We start from the raw sequence: 18,315 nt of genomic DNA, 5'->3' as shown, positions 1-18,315 counted from the left end.
CACCCCTAACCTTACACTTATTAACCCCTAATCTGCCGCCCCCGCTATCGCTGACCCCTGCATATTATTATTAACCCCTAATCTGCCGCTCCGTAAACCGCCGCTACTTACATTATCCCTATGTACCCCTAATCTGCTTCCCTAACATCGCCGACCCCTATATTATATTTATTAACCCCTAATCTGCCCCCCACAACGTCGCCTCCACCTGCCTACACTTATTAACCCCTAATCTGCCGAGCGGACCTGAGCGCTACTATAATAAAGTTATTAACCCCTAATCCGCCTCACTAACCCTATAATAAATAGTATTAACCCCTAATCTGCCCTCCCTAACATCGCTGACACCTAACTTCAATTATTAACCCCTAATCTGCCGACTGGAGCTCACCGCTACTCTAATAAATGTATTAACCCCTAAAGCTAAGTCTAACCCTAACACTAACACCCCCCTAAGTTAAATATAATTTACATCTAACGAAATTAATTAACTCTTATTAAATAAATTATTCCTATTTAAAGCTAAATACTTACCTGTAAAATAAATCCTAATATAGCTACAATATAAATTATAATTATATTATAGCTATTTTAGGATTTATATTTATTTTACAGGTAACTTTGTATTTATTTTAACCAGGTACAATAGCTATTAAATAGTTAAGAACTATTTAATAGCTAAAATAGTTAAAATAATTACAAAATTACCTGTAAAATAAATACTAACCTAAGTTACACTTAAACCTAACACTACACTATCAATAAATTAATTAAATAAACTACCTACAATTACCTACAATTAACCTAACACTACACTATCAATAAATTAATTAAATACAATTCCTACAAATAAATACAATTAAATAAACTAGCTAAAGTACAAAAAATAAAAAATAACTAATTTACAAAAAATAAAAAAATATTTACAAACATAAGATAAATATTACAACAATTTTAAACTAATTACACCTACTCTAAGCCCCCTAATAAAATAACAAAGCCCCCCAAAATAAAAAAATGCCCTACCCTATTCTAAATTAATAAAGTTCAAAGCTCTTTAACCTTACCAGCCCTGAACAGGGCCCTTTGCGGGGCATGCCCCAAGAAGTTCAGCTCTTTTGCCTGTAAAAAAAACATACAATACCCCCCCCCCAACATTACAACCCACATACCCCTAATCTAACCCAAACCCCCCTTAAATAAACCTAACACTAAGCCCCTGAAGATCTTCCTACCTTATCGCCTACTAGCCGAATGACGGTTCCTTTAAGGGACGTCATCCAAGATGGCGTCCCTCGAATTCCAATTGGCTGCTAGGATTATATCAGCCAATCGGAATTAAGGTAGGAATATTCTGATTGGCTGATGGAATCAGCCAATCAGAATCAAGTTCAATCCGATTGGCTGATCCAATCAGCCAATCAGATTGAGCTCGCATTCTATTGGCTGTTCCGATCAGCCAATAGAATGCGAACTCAATCTGATTGGCTGATTGGATCAGCCAATCGGATTGAACTTGATTCTGATTGGCTGATTCCATCAGCCAATCAGAATATTCCTACCTTAATTCCGATTGGCTGATAGAATCCTATCAGCCAATCGGAATTCGAGGGACGCCATCTTGGATGACGTCCCTTAAAGGAACCGTCATTCGGCTAGTAGGCGTCGGGAGAAGAGGATGTTCCGCCTCGGAGGTCTGCAAGATGGATCCGGAAGAAAGAAGATTGAAGATGCCGTTGATAGAAGACTTCATCCGGATCATGGACCTCTTCAGCTCCCGCTTGGATGAAGACTTCATCCGGATCATGGACCTCTTCAGCTCCCGCTTGGATGAAGACTTCAGCCAGATCATGGACCTCTTCAGCCCCCCGCTTGGGCTTGGATCAGGATATCGGAGGAGCTCTTCAGGACGGATCGGTGAACCTGGCAGGGTGAAGATAAGGTAGGAAGATCTTCAGGGGCTTAGTGTTAGGTTTATTTAAGGGGGGTTTGGGTTAGATTAGGGGTATGTGGGTGGTGGGTTGTAATGTTGGGGGGGGTATTGTATGTTTTTTTTTACAGGCAAAAGAGCTGAACTTCTTGGGGCATGCCCCGCAAAGGGCCCTGTTTAGGGCTGGTAAGGTTAAAGAGCTTTGAACTTTATTAATTTAGAATAGGGTAGGGCATTTTTTTTATTTTGGGGGGCTTTGTTATTTTATTAGGGGGCTTAGAGTAGGTGTAATTAGTTTAAAATTGTTGTAATATTTTTCTTATGTTTGTAAATATTTTTTTATTTTTTGTAACTTAGTTCTTTTTTATTTTTTGTACTTTAGCTAGTTTATTTAATTGTATTTATTTGTAGGAATTGTATTTAATTAATTTATTGATAGTGTAGTGTTAGGTTAATTGTAGGTAATTGTAGGTAGTTTATTTAATTAATTTATTGATAGTGTAGTGTTAGGTTTAATTGTAACTTAGGTTAGTATTTATTTTACAGGTAATTTTGTAATTTTTTTAACTATTTTAGCTATTAAATAGTTCTTAACTATTTAATAGCTATTGTACCTGGTTAAAATAAATACAAAGTTACCTGTAAAATAAATATAAATCCTAAAATAGCTATAATATAATTATAATTTATATTGTAGCTATATTAGGGTTTATTTTACAGGTAAGTATTTATCTTTAAATAGGAATAATTTATTTAATAAGAGTTAATTAATTTCGTTAGATGTAAATTATATTTAACTTAGGGGCGTGTTAGTGTTAGACTTAGCTTTAGGGGTTAATACATTTATTAGAGTAGCGGTGAGCTCCAGTCGGCAGATTAGGGGTTAATAATTGAAGTTAGGTGTCGGCGATGTTAGGGAGGGCAGATTAGGGGTTAATACTATTTATTATAGGGTTAGTGAGGCGGATTAGGGGTTAATAACTTTATTATAGTAGTGCTCAGGTCCGGTCGGCAGATTAGGGGTTAATAAGTGTAGGCAGGTGGAGGCGACGTTGAGGGGGGCAGATTAGGGGTTAATAAATATAATATAGGGGTCGGCGGTGTTTGGGGCAGCAGATTAGGGGTACATAAGGATAACGTAGGTGGCGGCGCTTTGCGGTCGGCAGATTAGGGGTTAATAAGTGTAGGCAGATGGAGGCGACGTTGAGGGGGGCAGATTAGGGGTTAATAAATATAATACAGGGGTCGGCGGTGTTAGGGGGAGCAGATTAGGGGTACATAAGGATAACGTAGGTGGCGGTCGGCAGATTAGGGGTTAAAAAAATTTATTTGAGTGTCGGCGATGTGGGGGGACCTCGGTTTAGGGGTACATAGGTAGTTTATGGGTGTTAGTGTACTTTAGAGTACAGTAGTTAAGAGCTTTAGAAACCGGCGTTAGCCCAGAAAGCTCTTAACTACTGACTTTTTTCCTGCGGCTGGAGTTTTGTCGTTAGATGTCTAACGCTCACTTCAGAAACGACTCTAAATACCAGAGTTAGAAAAATCCCATTGAAAAGATAGGATACGCAATTGACGTAAGGGGATCTGCGGTATGGAAAAGTCGCGGCTGAAAAGTGAGCGTTAGACCCTATTTTGAGTGACTCCAAATACCGGCGGTAGCCTAAAACCAGCGTTAGGAGCCTCTAACGCTAGTTTTCACGGCTAACACCAAACTCCAAATCTAGGTCACAGATAGCAAGAGATCAAAGAAAAATTAATAATAGGAGTAAATTAGAAAGTTGCTTAAAATTGCATGCTCTATCTCAGGGTTCTTCAAACATTTTTTCCCAAGACCCAGTGTCATGATACCACATATCTTCACGACCCTATTTTTATACTTTGTTTGAAAATATTAGTAACTAATATACAACAAGATAGCTGCAATTTTTGCAAAGTGACTAAATGTGTGTGTACTTTACTCCTGATTGTAGTCAAACTTCAAAGTGTTGTAAAACTTAATAGCACACACTCTCATGCAACAGACACACCACACACACTCTCATGCAACAACCACATATACACACACTCTCATGCAACACACACACACACTATCATGCAACACACACACACACTATCATGCAACACACACCACACACTCTTTCATGCAACAGACACACCACACACACAAACTCTCATGCAATAGACAAACCACACACACTCTCATGCAACAGACACACTAAACACACACACACTCATGCAACAGACACACTACACACACACACACACACACACACACACTCTGTTGCATGAGGGTGTGTGTGTGATGTGTCTATTGCATGACAGTGTGTGTGTGTGTGTGTGGTTGTTGCATGAGAGTGTGTGTGTATGTGTTGCATGAGAGTGTGTGGTTGTTGCGTGTGTGTGTGGTGTGTCTGTTGCATGAGAGTATGTGTGTGGTGTGTGTTGCATGAGAGTGTGTGTGTGTGTGGTGTCTGTTGCATGAGAGAGTGTGTGGTGTGTCTGTTGCATGAGATACACCACACACTCTCTCATGCAACAGACACAACACACACACACTCTCATGCAACACACACCACACACACACTCTCATGCAACAGACACACCACACACACACTCTCATGCAACAACCACACACACTCTCATGCAACAGACACACACCACACACTCTCTCATGCAACAGACACACCACACACACACTGTCATGCAACAGACACACCACACACACACTCTCATGCAACAGACACACCACACACACACTCTCATACAACAGACACACCACACACACACTCTCATGCAACAGACACACTACACACACACACTCTCATGCAAGACACACCACACACACCCACACTCTCATGCAACAGACACACCACACACACTCTCATGCAACAGACACACCACACACTCTCTCATGCAACAGACACACCACACACACACTCTCATGCAACACACACCACACACACACTCTCATGCAACAGACACACCACACACACACTCTCATGCAACACACACCACGCACACAATCTCATGCAACAGACACACCACACACACACACACTCTCATGCAACACACACACACACTCATGCAGCAACCACACACACACACACTCTCATGAAACACACACCACACACTCTCTCATGCAACAGACACACCACACACACTCTCATGCAACAGACACACCACACACACACTCTCATGCAACAGACACACCACACACACACTCTCATGCAACAGACACACCACACACACACTCTCATGCAGCAGACACACCACACACACACTCTCATGCAACAGACACACCACACACACACTCTCATGCAACAGACACACCACACACACACTCTCATGCAACAGACACACCACACACACACTCTCATGCAACAGACACACTACACACACACTCTCATACAACAGACACACCACACACACACTCTCATGCAACAGACACACTACACACACACACACTCTCATGCAACAGACACACCACACACACCCACACTCTCATGCAACAAACACACCACACACACTCTCATGCAACAAACACCACACGCACACACTCTCATGCAACACACACCACACACACTCTCTCATGCAACAGACACACCAGACACCCACTCTCATACAACAGACACACCACACACACACATACTCTCATGCAACAGACACACCACACACACACACACACACTCTCATGCAACAGACACACCACACACACACACACACACACTCTCATGCAACAGACAAACCACACACACTCTCTCATGCAACAGACACACCACACACACTCTCATGCAACAGACACACTACACACACATACTCTCATGCAACAGACACACCACACACACACATGCAACAGACATACCACACACACACATGCAACAGACATACCACACACACACACTCATGCAACAGAAACACCACACACACACTCTCATGCAACAGACACACCACACACACACACTCATGCAACAGACATACCACACACACACTCTCATGCAACAGACACACCACACACACTCTTATTCAACAGACACAAACACCACACACATTTTTACTACACACACACTCTCATACAACACACACAAGCTGCGACCCAGTACACATGGTGTTGCGACCCAGTAATGGGTCCCGACCCATGGTTTGAAGAACCCTGATCTATCTGAATCATGACTGAAAAAATAAGTTCTTTTATCACTGACAGGAAAAATCAAGTCAGAGGTGATGATAAAAACCTGAACAGTAGGCTATGGATACAAATTCTAGGTTGCTATATATTTCCTAGTGTTCATGATATATCTGAGTACATCAGTGACACCAAACTTTTCTGTATGGAGGGCCAGCCACTGATGGTGGAATTGCTTTTATTTTTTTTAGTAAGTACTAACTAGGGTCATGTATTTTTGTATAATTACTGTCAAACACTACACATTAGCTTTGCTGATGCACATCACAATGTTAATAGTAAATAAAGATAAAATAACTAATTGTAGAATTACTTACGCACAACATCACCAATCTTTCTTGCTTGTGACTTTTCCAGCTCAGCCAGCACACTGGACTCAAACGTCAAAGATGCTATCCGGAAAAAGAACTCCTTTACATTCTCCCCTGTAATTATGTTTGGATATATGTAGTTAATATCTGAAGTATGTGGAGGTCTAATCTGGGCTGCAGATACGAGTATTGCAGATATGAGTATTGCCAACTGTTCGATAGAACAGATTTACCAAAATGTAAAGAGTATGTTTGCAGTAAATGACAGTGGGAAGTACAGTACCTTGGAATGGCACCGCAATACTATTTTTAAAGGAACATTAAACACTAAATAAATGTTAGATAGAATGATGCATTCAAAGAAAAGATCAGTCTGAGAATAACGTCTGTATTTTATAAAGTTTCATTAGATGTTTAAATGGTGACAAAATAAGTGTAAAATCTTTGTGTCTATAAAACATATATGATTTATCATTTTATATTACCATTTCAAAGTGTTTGATGTCCTTTTAAATAATATTTATAGAGAAAGTCAGAGTGGAGCATATATGTATATGACATAAGGAAGGGCTATCTTATTCCTGTACTAAAAAGTCTGTCAACAGTCCTGGTTATAGGAAGCATTGCAATTTGTGTGTTTCTTTTTTTTAATGAATAATCCTAAAAACAAATAAGACTTGACAACTTTTGACTGGAACAGATATAGTTTTTGTATACTTTGTAGCAAAATACAGATGTCACAATTAATCAAAGTAACTTTTGCAATCTAATTACTTAAAGTCCTTTAGTTTACTGTGTAGGTGATTTAGATACAACATGAGAGGGTGTAAGGATTGTTAAAGGGACAGTATACACTCATTTTCATATAACTGCATGTAATAGACACTACTATAAAGAATAAGATGCACAGATACTGATATAAAAATCCAGTATAAAACTGTTTAAAAACTTACTTAGAAGCTGTCAGTTTGGCTCTGTTGAAAAGGTAGCTGGAAAGCCCACTAGTAGTAATAGTATGGAGGTTATGTCAAACTTTTTTGACAGGTGGACACGCCCCTTTCTCCTCCCCTAAACCCGCCCCTTTCCACTCCCACTTTTACGCCCCTTTTTGATATCAATTTGATATAAAATTGATATAAAAAGGGGATTTTGATACGAATTTGATATAAAATTGATATTAAAAAAGTGTTTTTAATACGTATTTGATATAAAATTGATATTAAATTGTTTTTTTATTAGGATTTGGATTAAAAGGTTATAAGAGGTTATTAAGCTTATTTTGATATGGTTGATTAGGAGCTTTATAAAAGACTATAAAGTTTATTTAATTTAAAAAAGGTATAAAGTATACTTTGATATTGTATTCTATTAAAAGGGAGATATAAAAATCTTAATATATATATCCTCTATAATGTTCAATAGGTTTAATAAGGCATGTCAGGACTTGCTATGAAAAAAAAAAGATATAAAATGTAATAGGATTTAAAGGAGGAGGTATAAGAGTATAAAATTCAATTGTTTTGATATTTTCTTTTATTAGGGGATTAAAAAAAAATAAAAAATACAAAGTTTGTTAACATTTCTTATAAGATTTCTGTGAATGAAATAATTTAATTCAGTATTGTACATATTATCTTTTCTGTCTTCATGCCAGCACATTGTATGAACTGAATGCACAGACTTCTTTATATGCTCTGACACTTATGTTATTAAAATGCTGACATATCTAATACGTCATTTGTTAAATGACTAATATTTTTTCATCACATATCTTTGTCAGCAAATATCATCATATTACTTTCAGATGTCATTGAGTTCACAAGTTCTTAAAAAAAACTGACATACAGCAATTTTGTAGAGTAAAGATATTTATCTATACAAAAAACAAACTCACTTATCTTTTTAAAACACACACAGTTTGTTTTTCACCTAATATTCACAAAAACATCATCATATTACTTTTTTCTCATCACATATCTTGTCAGCAGATATCATCATATTACTTTCAGATGTCATTGAGTTCACAAGTTCTTAAAAAAAACTGACATACAGCAATTTTGTAGAGTAAAGATATTTATCTATACAAAAAACAAACTCTCACTTATCTTTTTAAAACACACACAGTTTGTTTTCCACCTAATATTCACAAAAATATCATCATATTACTTTTTTCTCATCACATATCTTGTCAGCAAATATCATCATAATACTTTTTTTTCTCATCACATATGTTTGTCAGCAAATATCATCATATTACTTTCAGATGTCATTGAGTTTACATATTATTATTTTTTTAAAACACTAACATACATCATTTTTGTAAACATTTTATCTATACAAAAACAAACTCTCACTTATTTTTTTAAAAAAACACACATAGGACTTTATCACCCTTATAACCACAAAGCAAAAAACAGAATTTATGTTTACCTGATAAATTTCTTTCTCCAACGGTGTGTCCGGTCCACGGCGTCATCCTTACTTGTGGGATATTCTCTTCCCCAACAGGAAATGGCAAAGAGCCCAGCAAAGCTGGTCACATGATCCCTCCTAGGCTCCGCCTACCCCAGTCATTCGACCGACGTTAAGGAGGAATATTTGCATAGGAGAAACCATATGGTACCGTGGTGACTGTAGTTAAAGAAAATAAAATATCAGACCTGATTAAAAAAAAAAAAACCAGGGCGGGCCGTGGACCGGACACACCGTTGGAGAAAGAAATTTATCAGGTAAACATAAATTCTGTTTTCTCCAACATAGGTGTGTCCGGTCCACGGCGTCATCCTTACTTGTGGGAACCAATACCAAAGCTTTAGGACACGGATGAAGGGAGGGAGCAAATCAGGTCACCTAAATGGAAGGCACCACGGCTTGCAAAACCTTTCTCCCAAAAATAGCCTCAGAAGAAGCAAAAGTATCAAACTTGTAAAATTTGGTAAAAGTGTGCAGTGAAGACCAAGTCGCTGCCCTACATATCTGATCAACAGAAGCCTCGTTCTTGAAGGCCCATGTGGAAGCCACAGCCCTAGTGGAATGAGCTGTGATTCTTTCGGGAGGCTGCCGTCCGGCAGTCTCGTAAGCCAATCTGATGATGCTTTTAATCCAAAAAGAGAGAGAGGTAGAAGTTGCTTTTTGACCTCTCCTTTTACCTGAATAAACAACAAACAAGGAAGATGTTTGTCTAAAATCCTTTGTAGCATCTAAATAGAATTTTAGAGCGCGAACAACATCCAAATTGTGCAACAAACGTTCCTTCTTTGAAACTGGTTTTGGACACAGAGAAGGTACGATAATCTCCTGGTTAATGTTTTTGTTAGAAACAACTTTTGGAAGAAAACCAGGTTTAGTACGTAAAACCACCTTATCTGCATGGAACACCAGATAAGGAGGAGAACACTGCAGAGCAGATAATTCTGAGACTCTTCTAGCAGAAGAAATCGCAACTAAAAACAAAACTTTCCAAGATAATAACTTAATATCAACGGAATGTAAGGGTTCAAACGGAACCCCCTGAAGAACTGAAAGAACTAAATTGAGACTCCAAGGAGGAGTCAAAGGTTTGTAAACAGGCTTGATTCTAACCAGAGCCTGAACAAAGGCTTGAACATCTGGCACAGCTGCCAGCTTTTTGTGAAGTAATACCGACAAGGCAGAAATCTGTCCCTTCAGGGAACTTGCCGATAATCCTTTTTCCAATCCTTCTTGAAGGAAGGATAGAATCCTAGGAATCTTAACCTTGTCCCAAGGGAATCCTTTAGATTCACACCAACAGATATATTTTTTCCAAATTTTGTGGTAAATCTTTCTAGTCACAGGCTTTCTGGCCTGAACAAGAGTATCGATCACAGAATCTGAGAACCCTCGCTTCGATAAAATCAAGCGTTCAATCTCCACGCAGTCAGCTGGAGTGAAACCAGATTCGGATGTTCGAACGGACCCTGAACAAGAAGGTCTCGTCTCAAAGGTAGCTTCCAAGGTGGAGCCGATGACATATTCACCAGATCTGCATACCAAGTCCTGCGTGGCCACGCAGGAGCTATCAAAATCACCGACGCCCTCTCCTGCTTGATCCTGGCTATCAGCCTGGGGATGAGAGGAAATGGCGGGAACACATAAGCTAGTTTGAAGGTCCAAGGTGCTACTAGTGCATCCACTAGAGCCGCCTTCGGATCCCTGGATCTGGCCCCGTAGCAAGGAACTTTGAAGTTCTGACGAGAGGCCATCAGATCCATGTCTGGAATGCCCCACAGGTGAGTGACTTGGGCAAAGATTTCCGGATGGAGTTCCCACTCCCCCGGATGCAATGTCTGACGACTCAGAAAATCCGCTTCCCAATTTTCCACTCCTGGGATGTGGATAGCAGACAGGTGGCAGGAGTGAGACTCCGCCCAAAGAATAATTTTGGTTACTTCTTCCATCGCTAGGGAACTCCTTGTTCCCCCCTGATGGTTGATGTACGCAACAGTCGTCATGTTGTCTGATTGAAACCGAATGAACCTGGTCCTCGCAAGCTGGGGCCAGGCCTGGAGCGCATTGAATATCGCTCTCAGTTCCAGAATATTTATCGGTAGAAGAGATTCTTCCCGAGACCAAAGACCCTGAGCTTTCAGGGATCCCCAGACCGCGCCCCAGCCTATCAGACTGGCGTCGGTCGTGACAATGACCCACTCTGGTCTGTGGAACATCATCCCTTGAGACAGATTGTCCAGGGACAGCCACCAACGGAGTGAGTCTCTGGTCTTCTGATTTACTTGTATCTTCGGAGACAAGTCTGTATAGTCCCCATTCCACTGACTGAGCATGCACAGTTGTAATGGTCTTAGATGAATGCGCGCAAAAGGAACTATGTCCATCGCCGCCACCATCAACCCGATCACTTCCATGCACTGAGCTATGGAAGGAAGAGGAACGGAATGAAGTATCCGACAAGAGTCCAGAAGCTTTGTTTTTCTGGCCTCTGTTAGAAAGATCCTCATTTCTAAGGAGTCTATAATTGTTCCCAAGAAGGGAACCCTTGTTGACGGGGATAGAGAACTCTTTTCCACGTTCACTTTCCAGCCGTGAGATCTGAGAAAGGCCAGGACAATGTCCGTGTGAGCCTTTGCTTGAGGAAGGGACGACGCTTGAATCAGAATGTCGTCCAGGTAAGGTACTACTGCAATGCCCCTTGGTCTTAGCACCGCTAGAAGGGACCCTAGTACCTTTGTGAAAATCCTTGGAGCAGTGGCTAATCCGAAAGGAAGCGCCACGAACTGGTAATGTTTGTCCAGGAATGCAAACCTTAGGAACCGATGATGTTCCTTGTGGATAGGAATATGTAGATACGCATCCTTTAAATCCACCGTGGTCATGAATTGACCTTCCTGGATGGAAGGAAGGATAGTTCGAATGGTTTCCATCTTGAACGATGGGACCTTGAGAAATTTGTTTAAGATCTTGAGATCTAGGATTGGTCTGAACGTTCCCTCTTTTTTGGGAACTATGAACAGATTGGAGTAGAACCCCATCCCTTGTTCTCTTAATGGAACAGGATGAATCACTCCCATTTTTAACAGGTCTTCTACACAATGTAAGAACGCCTGTCTTTTTATGTGGTCTGAAGACAACTGCGACCTGTGGAACCTCCCCCTTGGGGGAAGTCCCTTGAATTCCAGAAGATAACCCTGGGAGACTATTTCTAGCGCCCAAGGATCCAGAACATCTCTTGCCCAAGCCTGAGCGAAGAGAGAGAGTCTGCCCCCCACCAGATCCGGTCCCGGATCGGGGGCCAATATTTCATGCTGTCTTGGTAGCAGTGGCAGGTTTCTTGGCCTGCTTTCCCTTGTTCCAGCCTTGCATTGGTCTCCAAGCTGGCTTGGCCTGAGAAGAATTACCCTCTTGCTTAGAGGACGTAGCACCTTGGGCTGGTCCGTTTTTACGAAAGGGACGAAAATTAGGTCTATTTTTTGCCTTGAAAGGCCGATCCTGAGGAAGGGCGTGGCCCTTACCCCCAGTGATATCAGAGATAATCTCTTTCAAGTCAGGACCAAACAACGTTTTCCCCTTGAAAGGAATGTTTAGTAGCTTGTTCTTGGAAGACGCATCAGCCGACCAAGATTTCAACCAAAGCGCTCTGCGCGCCACAATAGCAAACCCAGAGTTCTTAGCCGCTAACTTAGCCAATTGCAAAGAGGCGTCTAGAGTGAAAGAATTAGCCAATTTGAGAGCATTGATTCTGTCCATAATCTCCTCATAAGGAGGAGAGTCACTATCGAGCACCTTAAGCAGTTCATCAAACCAGAAATATGCGGCAGTAGTGACAGGGACAATGCATGAAATGGGTTGTAGAAGGTAACCCTGCTGAACAAACATCTTTTTAAGCAAACCTTCTAATTTTTTATCCATAGGATCTTTGAAAGCACAACTATCCTCTATGGGAATAGTGGTGCGTTTGTTTAAAGTAGAAACCGCTCCCTCGACCTTGGGGACTGACTGCCATAAGTCCTTTCTAGGGTCGACCATAGGAAACAATTTTTTAAATATGGGGGGAGGGACGAAAGGAATACCGGGCCTTTCCCATTCTTTATTAACAATGTCCGCCACCCGCTTGGGTATAGGAAAAGCTTCTGGGAGCCCCGGCACCTCTAAGAACTTGTCCATTTTACATAGTTTCTCTGGGATGACTAAATTTTCACAATCATCCAGAGTGGATAATACCTCCTTAAGCAAAATGCGGAGATGTTCCAATTTAAATTTAAATGTAATCACATCAGATTCAGCCTGCTGAGAAATGTTCCCTAAATCAGTAATTTCTCCCTCAGACAAAACCTCCCTGGCCCCCTCAGATTGGGTTAGGGGCCCTTCAGAGATATTAATATCAGCGTCGTCATGCTCTTCAGTAACTAAAACAGAGCAGCCACGCTTACGCTGACAAGGGTTCATTTTGGCTAAAATGTTTTTGACAGAATTATCCATTACAGCCGTTAATTGTTGCATAGTAAGGAGTATTGGCGCGCTAGATGTACTAGGGGCCTCCTGAGTGGGCAAGACTCGTGTAGACGAAGGAGGGAATGATGCAGTACCATGCTTACTCCCCTCACTTGAGGAATCATCTTGGGCATCATTGTCATTATCACATAAATCACATTTATTTAAATGAATAGGAATTCTGGCTTCCCCACATTCAGAACACAGTCTATCTGGTAGCTCAGACATGTTAAACAGGCATAAACTTGATCAGAAAGTACAAAAAACGTTTTAAAATAAAACCGTTACTGTCACTTTAAATTTTAAACTGAACACACTTTATTACTGCAATTGCGAAAAAACATGAAGGAATTGTTCAAAATTCACCAAATTTTCACCACAGCGTCTTAAAGCTTTGAAAATATTGCACACCAATTTTGGAAGCTTTAACCCTTAAAATAACGGAACCGGAGCCGTTTTAAGCTTTAACCCCTTTACAGTCCCTGGTATCTGCTTTGCTGAGACCCAACCAAACCCAAAGGGGAATACGATACCAAATGACGCCTTCAGAAGTCCTTTATAAGTATCAGAGCTCCTCTCACATGCGACTGCATGCCATGCCTCTCAAAAACAAGTGCGCAACACCGGCGCGAAAATGAGACTCTGCCTATGCTTTGGGAAAGCCCCTAAAGAATAAGGTGTCTAAAACAGTGCCTGCCGATATTATTATATCAAAATACCCAGATAAAATGATTCCTCAAGGCTAAATATGTGTTAATAATCAATCGATTTAGCCCAGAAAAGGTCTACAGTTTAAATAAGCCCTTGTGAAGCCCTTATTTACAATCGTAATAAACATGGCTTACCGGATCCCATAGGGAAAATGACAGCTTCCAGCATTACATCGTCTTGTTAGAATGTGTCATACCTCAAGCAGTAAGAGACTGCACTCTGTTCCCCCAACTGAAGTTAATTGCTCTCAACAGTCCTGTGTGGAACAGCCATGGATTTTAGTTACGGTTGCTAAAATCATTTTCCTCATACAAACAGAATTCTTCATCTCTTTTCTGTTTCTGAGTAAATAGTACGTACCAGCACTATTTGAAAATAACAAACTCTTGATTGAATAATGAAAAACTACAGTTAAACACTAAAAAACTCTAAGCCATCTCCGTGGAGATGTTGCCTGTACAACGGCAAAGAGAATGACTGGGGTAGGCGGAGCCTAGGAGGGATCATGTGACCAGCTTTGCTGGGCTCTTTGCCATTTCCTGTTGGGGAAGAGAATATCCCACAAGTAAGGATGACGCCGTGGACCGGACACACCTATGTTGGAGAAATAAACATTTATACATCACAAATACAAATAAGCATAATGCAAACTTCTTAATAAAATGATTTCATCTATACATATTGCTGTGTTAAGTAAAATGGTGGGGGTGGGGTAGTTGTGGGTGTGAAACTTAAAAAGCGCTGTCCCTGATCTTTGGAGCTTTTGGTGTGAGTATATAAGTTATGATATTTACTCTAAACTGTCTTTTATAATAATTAATTCTAAACTTTTAAACTAAGTAATGTTATCTTAGCTGAATAAAAAAAAACATCTCTTATAGAAATATTTTTTTTCTATCTTTTTTTAAAAACCTCTCCTTTTACCAACCCTGCTTAGATGACAATATGTGTACCAACAACCTCTTTTATACTTTTTATTGTAAAGTGTTACATTAAGTAATTAAACTTAACTTATATTAATAAAACTATTAATATAGTTTACACAGTTTACAACAGCTTTTCACTTTTATCTCCCTTATAACCACACAGCAAAAATAAACATTTATACAGCACAAATACAAATAAGCATAATACAAACATCTAAATAAAATGATGAACTCAGCCTATTATAAAGAAAATTCTCAATTAGCTTTTTAAATTAACTTTATACCCACAAAATAAAAATAAACATTTATACATCACAAATACAAATAAGCATAATGCAAACATCTTAATAAAAGGATTAACTCACCATATTATTTTATTTTAAACTCACATATCTGTACTCAGCTGATGAAGAAATTAAAAACAAATACAAACGCACAAAAACAATATTTTATAAACTGCATTTACTACCTCTGCCCCACATTTCTGTAACAACAAGATCATTTCATCTATACATATTGCTGTGTTAAGTAAAACGGTGGGGGTGGGGTGGTTGTGGGTGTGAAACTTAAAAAGCGCTGTCCCTGATCTTTGGATCTTTTGGTGTGAGAATATAAGTTATGATATTTACTCTAAACTGTCTTTTATAATAATTAATTCTAAACTTTTAAACTAAGTAATGTTATCTTAGCTGAATAAAAAATAAATACATCTCTTATAGAAAAAAATTTCTACCTTTTTTTTTTAAAAACCTCTCCTTTTACCAACCCTGCTTAGATGACAATATGTGCACCAACAACCTCTTTTATACTTTTTATTGTAAAGTGTTACACTAAGTAATTAAGCTTAACTTATATTAATGAAACTAATGTTAACATCAGTTTACACAGTTTACAACAGCAATGCCTTTTCATTATGACCACTTAATATAGCTAGTGATTTTTAACCTCTCATACTAATAACATATCACTTAATGCACTGGTTGGCTATATCAGATGAGTCTATTTTAATCTTGTTTACTAAGGACAAACTGCATATTTATATCTAATGCTACCATCAGTTTACACAGTTTACAACAGCAATGTCTTTTCATTGTGACCACTTAATATAGCTAGTGATTTTTAACCTCTCGTACTAATAATATATCACTTAATGCACTTGTTGGCTATATCAGATGAGTCTATTTTAATCTTGTTTACTAAGGACAAACTGCATATTTATATTAGGTATGGTGTATATGAGCATATTTATATTTTTCCACAGGGATCCCAGTTTTATAGCAATTCAATGCAATCTCTAGGATCTGAAGATGCTGGTGTAACTGTTATTTGCTATAACAATGAGTGAATTTACTGTGCAAGGGTAGTGTAGGGCAAGATCCACTTATTTCTTTTCTCTCTCTCTCTTTTTTTGTGGGTATATATTTTGCTTTTAACCTCCATGCACTTTCCCTGGATATTGTTTTGGGACCATGTGCCTTAGTAACTGTCTAACTCACACACATTCATTTGTGAAGGGGAGTGCTTTCCTAGTTGCATAATATTTCCTAACATCAGCTCGGATTGCAAGAAGCCACATTTAAAGTAGTGAAGCTTGTGGTGTAGTGAAGACTCACCTATCAGCCCTTAAGCTCTCTAATTAAGAAGGAGAGGATTATCAATTTATTTCCAGAAAACACATTTTGGCTATCTTCTCTCTCAAAACACGTCCACTCCCTATTTCCCATTCATCAACCACATAAATAGTAGATGTAAACAGTATGGGCTGTTTTATGAAGCTGGGGATGCAGCTTTGGACCTTTGTGACCCTGCAACATCTAGTTAAGAAGCAAAAGTCTTAAGAAGCTGCACATGAACAAAGTTACCAGGCAGCGAAAGCTGACCACCCCATGCTAGCAACCAGTAAACTCTCTTAATTACAACTAGACTTAACCCCAGCTCTACAGAATTCTGCAATACTATACAAACTATAATAATAATCCTGCTCAGGAGCCACCATTCATGGTTAAAACAATAGATTAGGACTCTGTATGTTAAAAGTGTAGGACATTTTACCTAACGTATAAGGGAAAATATAAACAACTTACTTAGTTAAAATCTGCATAGGCGTTTCCCCCAAATTATTTGAGTTATCTAGGATTTGTTATGTTTGTTAAGTTTTCAAAAAGACAGACTTGTTTAAACTTCAGAGTTGCAAACACATTTATTAACAAATTATAAGATTGAGTGCAAATCATACGATTCACATAAGTAGATGTACGTATAGTATTGGTAATGAATATATATATACATATAGCTATACACAGAGCAACATACGTTAGATTTCCTTCCAATTTTATTTACATACAGTTACACACAAATTTACAACTGCTACAAATAAAACTAGGGATTTTAAGTATATTAAGTATGTCACTGAAATAAATGTATGGACATAAATATGTATATAATATATTAAAAATACATAGAGACTTGTATCAACATAAGTACTTACAAATACAGTTAAAACTGTCATAAACTTGCACAATTGGGTCATACATTAACTTAAGTACCATCCCATTTAAATACTTATATATAAATTATATCTGAACAATACACTTACATACATCATTTTAAATTTACATATCAATCGCAAATATAAAAGCACACGAAAACACAGTTCACTCTTTACCTTGTGTACAAATGCATTTAAACACAAACTACCAACAAACACCCATACCACAACATTAATGTACAGTTGACTTATAGATTTAAATAAGACTCTATCTATATATATCTATTTACCTATCTGTTTAAAATAATATGTTTATTCTAACATTATGTGAAATCAACAGTAGGTATAAAAAGATATATATAAACACACAGACTTGACGTACACAGAAAATGATGTCACATTTTAATATGGGGAGGTGCCCATGCCTCTCCCCATATTAGTAGCCAAAAGGATATGTGGTAAAGTTATATGATAACACCATTACTCAATAAATGTATGTTTGTGATTTAAGATAATAAAAATAATTAAATATGCATAATAATGAAATAAGATGACATGAGTTAACAGTAAATCGTCTATTAAAGTATATGGGATATATAATATTTAACTTTAGATTAGCAAATGTATAATAATAATAAATAGCTAAATGTATTTAGCCGTACTTTTATAGAGGTCTCATTTATCATTTGGCATGCTATATGCAGGCACACACAACATGCATGTTATAATGCATACATTTACTCTATATAATTTTATATATTTTAAACAAGATTCATATTTTGTTTATTTTGTAATAAATC

The 18,315-nt window shown here is 38.5% G+C and overlaps 1 protein-coding gene across 2 annotated transcripts in view; it reads right to left on the bottom strand.

Annotated features, from left to right (window-relative positions):
* RAB34 (RAB34, member RAS oncogene family) overlaps nt 1-18,315 on the bottom strand; it is an 82,005-nt gene that overhangs the window by 3,337 nt on the left and 60,353 nt on the right. For both annotated transcript variants that reach the window (XM_053706191.1, XM_053706192.1), the window contains exon 10: nt 6,431-6,538. In XM_053706191.1, coding sequence (XP_053562166.1) covers nt 6,431-6,538 — 108 coding nt within the window. The remainder of the gene's footprint in view (nt 1-6,430; nt 6,539-18,315) is intronic.

This window comes from Bombina bombina, chromosome 3 (assembly GCF_027579735.1).
Source record: "Bombina bombina isolate aBomBom1 chromosome 3, aBomBom1.pri, whole genome shotgun sequence".
NCBI lineage: Eukaryota > Metazoa > Chordata > Amphibia > Anura > Bombinatoridae > Bombina > Bombina bombina.
This window is presented reverse-complemented; position numbering and strand designations above follow the sequence as displayed.